The sequence below is a fragment of the Manduca sexta genome, unplaced genomic scaffold (assembly GCF_014839805.1).
Source record: "Manduca sexta isolate Smith_Timp_Sample1 unplaced genomic scaffold, JHU_Msex_v1.0 HiC_scaffold_1978, whole genome shotgun sequence".
Classification (NCBI taxonomy): domain Eukaryota; kingdom Metazoa; phylum Arthropoda; class Insecta; order Lepidoptera; family Sphingidae; genus Manduca; species Manduca sexta.
The window spans coordinates 10946-19118 of NW_023592896.1; the positions used below are offsets into that span (position 1 = coordinate 10946).

The 8173-nt window shown below is 36.4% G+C and overlaps 2 protein-coding genes across 2 annotated transcripts; one reads left to right on the forward strand and one right to left on the reverse strand.

The window, feature by feature from the left end:
• Positions 1-503: 503 nt before the first annotated feature.
• LOC119191836 (growth factor receptor-bound protein 2-like) lies at positions 504-3015 on the reverse strand. The gene is made up of 3 exons (XM_037445707.1): positions 2706-3015; positions 2524-2621; positions 504-746 (listed from the first exon to the last, which is right to left on the reverse strand). The coding sequence occupies exons 1-3, from the start codon at positions 2781-2783 to the stop codon at positions 623-625; spliced, it is 300 nt and encodes a 99-aa protein (XP_037301604.1). The 5' UTR covers positions 2784-3015; the 3' UTR covers positions 504-622.
• Positions 3016-3522: 507 nt separating this feature from the next.
• On the forward strand, positions 3523-6767 carry LOC119191835 (40S ribosomal protein SA). Its single transcript, XM_037445706.1, has 7 exons — positions 3523-3587; positions 3767-3894; positions 4064-4297; positions 4971-5135; positions 5559-5720; positions 5991-6155; positions 6641-6767. The coding sequence occupies exons 2-7, from the start codon at positions 3796-3798 to the stop codon at positions 6728-6730; spliced, it is 915 nt and encodes a 304-aa protein (XP_037301603.1). The 5' UTR covers positions 3523-3587; positions 3767-3795; the 3' UTR covers positions 6731-6767.
• Positions 6768-8173: the final 1406 nt, after the last annotated feature.

Consider the following 8173-nt stretch of genomic DNA (forward strand, 5'->3'; position numbering starts at 1 on the left):
ATTCAAAAATATCACTTAATAACGTAGTCATGAAATTAGTCACTCGCACACAATCATTTAAATGTATACCATTAGTAACTTGTTTACTTATTTGAATGAACTTACCAGATGATTACCAATCTGGTATTTTACAATTATTGGTGGAGAGTATAATGAACTATATTTCGATCTTTGCCAAACTTACTTTGATATATATATTTTTTGATAGAAAATACTAGTTTGTCTTGCGCATGCGTTCTATACTCTTACAGCGCAGGGTCATGGGCGGGAATGGGCATATTTACGAATAATTGCTATGAAAAATCGATTTTAGGTCTTTTTAAAAATATTTTGCACCTAAAATAACATATTGTTTTTTTATATGTATCATAAATTTTGAATTAAGAACTTCTAGAAATATAGTTAGCGCAGAAGTTTTCTTGGGGGCACCGCCATAACAATAACCCAAATTGTTCATGCTATGGAATACTTTTAATTCCAAGAATGTTGGAACACATAGTGTGCCTGAACCACTCAAAATTAAGCATGTTAATGGTAATAGTCACTTTTGGACATAAAACAGTCAATGGAGTAACCAAAAAGATACAAGTATCAAATGAAATTTTGCTACAGGCCCTGTCACTTACTTGACAGATAGAGAGAAGTCACCGGGGCTGGATTCGCTGATTCTAATCAAGAAACCGCCTTCAGGTTTGTTTCCTAACAGCTTCTCTGCATCTGCCCTGGTGATTCTTCCATAATACCAACTGAAAACAATTCATGTGATTAATAACATATTCTTATGGAGAATGACTGGCTCGGTGGTATAATTATTGTACTGTGTATGCTTTACAAGTAGTGTGTTGAGTTATTTTGTGATTGCCATGTTGGGCAAAGCAATATGGTGTTTTTGCTCAGTATTCTGGAATAGGGCTCTGGAATTCTGGCAATAGGCATATATTATTATATCAGGTGTATACAGTAAGCTAAATGCAGGTAACATCTCTGCCTACCTGAATAGGAAAAGGTATGATTATATGTATACGTAATGGGGAAAACAAATGTTTCATATTTGATACAAAGGTCCTGTAGAAGTATTATTTGAAGAGGAGCGCTGATGTGGTTACAAGCATAGTTTTCCTTCCTGAACATGATACAATAATGATTTATTGTATGACATGTGGTATTTTACTTTTAAACACATGAAATTCTTGTATGAGTTTTAAAATTGATTTTATGATGGATTTGTTTTTTGTAGAATAGTGTTAAAGCACTGGATAATCACAGTTAATTTCTTCTTGAAGTATTATGAATAAAATAATTTTATTGAAATAAACACTGCAACATTCATGGTCAGGGGGAGATAAGCACTAAGTGTGTGGGCTGTAGATTGGGAAGTTTGGATTAACTGTCTGACACAAATTGCCCAAGATAGGATCTCCTAAACGGGTTGAAGTCAAGGAGGTGGTTAGCTATACAAACTCAGCTAAATTATTTGTGTAACATAATTAAATATGTGCTATGCCAACCTTATATTTAACTGGGATTAGGTCAGGTGAAGGTAACGGTGAAGGAAAACATCGTGAGGAAACCTGCACATCTGAGAAGTTCTCTATAGGAATTTCGAAGGTGAGTGAAGTCTATCAATCCACACTAGGCCAGGGTGGTGGACTAAGGCCTAATCCCTCTCAGTAGTAGAGGCCCATGCTCAGTAGTGGGCAAGTATATAATACAGGGCTGATATTATTAGGTCAGGTGAAACAGATGTCTTGTATTAAAAATCATTGAATAGCAAAACAGAAAAACTAATAAACACCGGCAACATTCTAGCTAGACCGCTCACTAACTTGGTACTGTATCATGCAACAGTATTGTCCTATTAAATGAATAAACAATACACAAATGACTCACAATATAATCTGTAAACAATGTTGTTCATAATGATCATGTTTTGGCTTGTTTTGTCACTTTCTACATTAAACTGATTGTTATAAGAGTAAAAGAGCAAAGCTTTATTATATTTCAACACTGCTTGCAGTTTAGCAAACTGTTTACATGATAATGCTTTGACAGTTTATTTTCATATGTTTCTTGGTAATGTGATGAAAACCAGCTGTTTTAGAGAAATTGTAATAAGTCTTGCTTGTTTTATCTATGCTAAACAATTTGTGTGATAAACTATGTTGAAATAGAAAAATTAATGGTATGATTTATAAATGATGGAAGTACATGAATTGGTTACGCTATGTGTAGTGTTTTGGGATTAGGTAAAGATAATTTTGTTTTATGTTATGTGTAATACCTTATAAATGACTTGGTGTTTTTACATAAAACTTGAAGTATAATATGTGTTTAGCACAGTTAACAGTGTAGAGTGTAAAAATGTGAACAATAAAACTTATGATACGTTTTACAAGCGAGAATCCAAACAATTAAGATTTACGTTGATAAAGCGACTGGTTCTTTACTTGGTTGGTACTGTTTATAACTGCTTTGAATGCAACTTGAGAAATTTCCCACAAGCACGGGAGATTCACCACTCACCTATGACTCTTCATTTGAATATAGTTGCTAGGGATGAGCCCTTCTTTTCCATCTAACTCTGCTCTATACCAGTTCATATCGTCCTCCATATTAAGTATCTGCAATATCAAAAATTCTAGAAAGAACCTGTCATCTTACTGTATAAAAAGTCTTTCTACTACAAGATACAAAGCTCAACTTGCCTTCAGAACTTGATTCTTCCTAAAACTGAGCTCATCATCTGCAGTCGCAGTAAAATCGTGTTTTGCTATAGCCTCCATGATCAAATTAGGCACTTCACTAAAATGTCACCGAATACCAAAATAACTCACGAAGTAGATAAATTATAAACACAGTTACAAGTCAAGGTACTAAAGTAATCATAATGCATGTATTGTCGTACAGAATTAACTACAATTAATGCGTTTTAGTCAAAATGCACCAAAAAATTTTTTCCTCTCGAACTACACATCACTCACTTCACCAGTCACAAAAAGTATGGGAGTTGTTGCCACAGATTTAAATTTCTGGTATTTTTAATTGGCAACATTGATCTTGGTTTGAATTGTCGACCATAGAGTAAAATTTTATATGAATGTCCTGCATCCTGCCACTCTCGGACTACTTTCTAAATTATTATTGAGAAGAAAATTTATTGTAATTAACATTTTTTAGACATGTAAATATTATTTTGCAGATATTTCATTAATTATGTGTATAAAATATATGTTACATAAGACGTGAATAAATTATTGAGTTGGTCTGATTTGAAAGTATTTATATTGTGGCAAGGTGTTCAGTTTGGTATTTTTTTGGAAAATAATTTGTTTCTTTCCTTTAAACAACAAATTTTACAACACTCACGCATATTTAATAATATTTCTGTAGTCTTCTTCTACTTCTGGCTGAATATAAATTGTATAATTCCATTTTCACATCCTTCTGCAGGACAGCAGGATTTTAATGTTGCCATCTAAATAGAAATTGGCAACAAAGAATATGTCAAAATGAGAGTTCAGTTTTGACAGTGACGTAAAATAGACAGTTCTTTCATGTCCATTTCGCCTCCCAGTGGCATTATACGCGTAAGTATTTTTTTAAAATCTTTCGATATTTGCAGGATCTCGTAGATTTATTCAACAAAATGGTGAACAACATAGTGTACGATGTTAATTTAATTGATTCCGTATTATATTTTCTTTGAATTTAAGTAGTAAAGTGACAGAGCTTGTTTCATAGCCGTGTGTACATTTTCATATTTCAGGTTTAGTCGTAACTCATACAAACGCAACGATGTCGGGAGGATTAGACGTGCTCGCTCTAAGCGAAGAGGATGTCACCAAGATGCTTGCAGCCACCACCCACCTCGGGTCGGAGAACGTTCACTTCCAGGTAACGACAACAATCGGATCGTAAACATAACCTCTAATAGCATGATGATAAGAGAATCCGTTCCATTTTACACTGAAGACAGTGAGGATCCATTCTCCCAACTGATGATTTCTCTTACCATTCCATTTTGGATCTAAATATTCTTGGAATAATGAAGGTATTTGCTTAGATGGAGACGTACGTGTACAAACGCCGAGCGGACGGCACACACGTGATTAACCTTCGTCGTACCTGGGAGAAGCTGGTGTTGGCCGCCCGCGCCGTCGTGGCCATCGAGAACCCCGCGGACGTGTTCGTGATCTCGTCGCGTCCGTTCGGCCAGCGCGCGGTGCTCAAGTTCGCAGCGCACACCGGCGCCACACCTATTGCCGGACGTTTCACTCCTGGTGCATTCACTAACCAGGTAAATAGTTACTGAATTCTTTAATTTTTATAATGCTATGGTTATTATAAGGTTTAAATCATTATTCGATATTGTTTCAGTGAAATCACCATAATTTTTTTCTTGCATTACCTATTTTAATTATACATTTTGTTTCACCTTTAATCTGGGTAACTAAACAAGTATTGGCAAGTAAAGAATTTAAATTCAGTTAGTGATTAGTTCTGCCAGTTGAAGAAAAATATGGATATTTCTGCCTTTAAAATGTCGTCATATTAAATTTTAAAGGCGAAATATCATGATTTCGGCTTGGACATTAATAGTAATGTGATTTGTAACTATTTGAATACTCTTGGAGTACATAATGTATGCATTTAGAATGAGTATAAGTTCTGTTTTATATTTCGAACCATGTAATATTCGAACAGCTGAAATAAATGATGTAATATATTTCTTAAGAGAAGGACATTCTTTTGTGTTCTTCAGCCAATCTAAGTTTTAATTTAGTCCACTTACTTTTCATTCCCTAGAGAATGAATTAGGCAGATAAATGACTATATACTCAATGATGACAAACAAACTAAGGAACCACTGAATTTTTAATGATTACACATTTGTCTGAGTCTCTGCTTTAACAACAATATACCCCACTATATATATCTAGCACTTACAAGCATTATCGTTTTGTTAACAGATTCAGGCAGCGTTCCGTGAGCCGCGTCTCCTGATTGTGTTGGACCCTGCCCAAGACCACCAGCCCATTACTGAGGCTTCCTACGTCAACATTCCAGTCATTGCCTTCTGCAACACTGACTCCCCTCTCAGATTTGTTGATATCGCCATCCCTTGCAACACTAAGGTATGTTATTTATTATTATTTTTCATTATATTTTTGGACAAAATTAGTATTGGACTGCTTTTATTTAAGTAGTTCCAACAAAAATATTAGTTTAGAGAATAATAAAACTAAAAGAAAATGATACCAAGTTACTCTTACAATTTTATAGTGAAAAAAAAAATATGATAACTCTGATTGTATGTTCAAAATATTTTATAGTTTGCTTTAAAATAATATTAATAAAATCTGAATGTCTAGGTAACTTTGTGAGAACACTGATAAACTGTAGAAGGCCTTATATAAAAGAATTTTGATTGACTTAAGGTGCAATACTTTCTATAAACACAGTTATTAACTTGGTCAGCTTCTAGTGGCAGTTTAAGTTAGCTTATAGAGGTAAATTCTAGCCTCTTTTTCGAATAACATTTTATTGTTATATTCCAGTCATCCCACTCCATTGGTCTTATGTGGTGGTTGCTCGCCCGTGAGGTGCTGAGACTACGTGGCGTGCTCGCTCGCGACCAGCGCTGGGACGTAGTGGTTGATCTGTTCTTCTACCGTGACCCTGAAGAAAGCGAGAAGGAGGAACAACAGGCTAAGGAACAGGTTTGTAGTGGCATCTAAAGTGTTTTGATTGATATTTAGATTTGTTTGCCGTAACAAAAGTATTAATGACACATAAGAATAGTTACAGTTGTTGTAAAAGATTGCTGGATCTTTTTTATTTGTGTATCTGGCACGACAAAGTGAAGTAATACATCTGGTATTAAATGAGGTCCCAAAAAAATGTGACCAGCCAACTTGCATTTTCACATTCAGTATTGTCCAAAGTATTGCTTGCATAATATCAGTATCTTTAACTGTAATTATTTCTAGGCTGTGGTGGCGACCAAGGCCGAGGTGCCTCCGCCGGTGCACGAGGACTGGAACGAGACTGTGGAGCCTGTGACGTCGTGGGTGGAGGACGCGCCCGCCGCCCCCGCCGCCGCGCCCGCTCCCGCCTTCGGAGCGCCCGCCGCGCAGGAAGACTGGGCCGCTCAGGTACGTACTGTTTTCATACACCCACTTCACGTATTCATCTCCATAGAAGTAGGCCGGTGAAAGTGGAACCAGGTCATATATTGTATTTCATCCCCTGATGTGATCGAGAGTGTCCCTGTCGCGATATTCGGTACAATATTTTACTGTTTATCTTGCTAAGACTGGCTATGTGAAAATTCATTGTATTTTCTGTGGTGGCTTAAAGCATTCTATAGCTTGGGTATTCAAGATTTATTATGCTGATACTTCTATGAAAATGGTAGTCAATAAATAAAATAAAACTTTAAATTTATTCCTCAAGTGTTATTAAAACTGGTACAACCCCAATGTTTCGCAGTGTAACAGCGTTTGGTGTTAAATTTGTACCTAAAGAAAGCATTACTTTGTATTTTAGTAAAAAGCGTTTTTTTTGGTTGGTTAAAACTCAGAATTTCAATTTTATTTGTATGTGATTGTTGAATTAATTATATTTATTTGGTGTACAGGTTCCGGACGAATGGAGCACGACTGCCGCGCCCGCCGCCGCCGGCACTCCCTCGTGGGGTGGAAACAACCAGGACTGGAGCGCATCGTAAACTGCGTCGCATTGGTTAATATAATATGACAAAATTATATTTTGTTTTACTTCTTACCCTTCAAGAAATAAGCCGTTGAATGCGCGGATGGTTATCAAAATCTTATGGATTAGCTTTTGCATGCGGGTTTGCCGGCGTGTATAAGGTTTTCCGGATCTATATTTTCTTAGCTTTAGCACTCTGGGAGTAATGTAGCCTCCTATTAGTAAAAGAATTATAAAAATTGGTTCATAGTTCCAGAGATAATCCTTACAAAGTTACAATCTCGCACATTCCTCTGTATAATATTAGTATAGATTAGATGGTAATAACTTACTATCCATTGCAATAAAAGATAAAATCTGCAATGAATAAATGTTTACTAGGAGAGTCTTCAAAATTGGCACTTCAAATTAGTGACATCCACTAACCACTTGGTTTACAGGGCCCGGTATTTACAAGTTATAGCCTATCAGTGGCGAAGGGTGAAATTTTTCGAAAAGGAATCAGACAGCAGAAACTTTGGTACTAATAGATCTTAGGTCTGCAAACCAAAAAAATGATAATTAGATTTTACATAAATTACGAAAGGTAGGCCGAAAGGAGTCTGGTTATATGGACCCTTGGCCACTAGCCTGTTCTATAGAAGAGTGCGTAGTTGTGCTCAGCTTGAAGTTACAGTACAAAAGCTACGCTACGTCTGTCGTCAGCAGCTTATCTTCAGAAACAATGTCGCTATTCGTGACTAACACGTGAGATAGACTTCGCAGCCGTATAACTACAGATTAACTGGTGGTTGTTCTCTCATATGTGAGTCCGCCTGGGTAGGTAGTAGGTACCACCTCAATGACTATTTCTGCTGCCAAACAGCAGTGTGCAGTCACTGTTGCGTTCTAGTTTGAAGGATATTGTAACTAGTGTAACTACTGGACATAATGGGACTTAACATCTCATGTCTCAGGATGGCGAGCGCGATGGAATACCAAACAATACTTTGTAATTCATGGTGTTGGATGGTGATTCTAATGTTTATGGAAGGTCGTATCGCTTACCATCAGGCGAACGGCAAGCTCGTCTCGTCAGTCAAAGAATAAAAAAAAAAAACAAAAAAATAAATGTGTGCCGCATGAATGAATCTTCATACAACTACGAAAGGTTTATAATAAATTATATTTAATTTTACACATGGCCATATACATGAAATCTGTAAACGCAAGTGTACTTCGGGTTTCCTTGGTTTGATATTATACGCAGTACGATACTCTTGAACGGTGCCTGAGTTTTCAATTCATAATATTGTTTCGCTGGTCCTGCACTTCTGTATTGATTTTCCCCGAGTTTGACTTCAGTGTTGTTTAGCAAAAGTCCCTGTAGAGAAATATGAACTCTTAAGGTTTCCACTAAAGGTGTGCGAGAGTGCTAAGTTGTGGGGGGTGAAGCTGTGAAACTTCTCACCAGAACTAC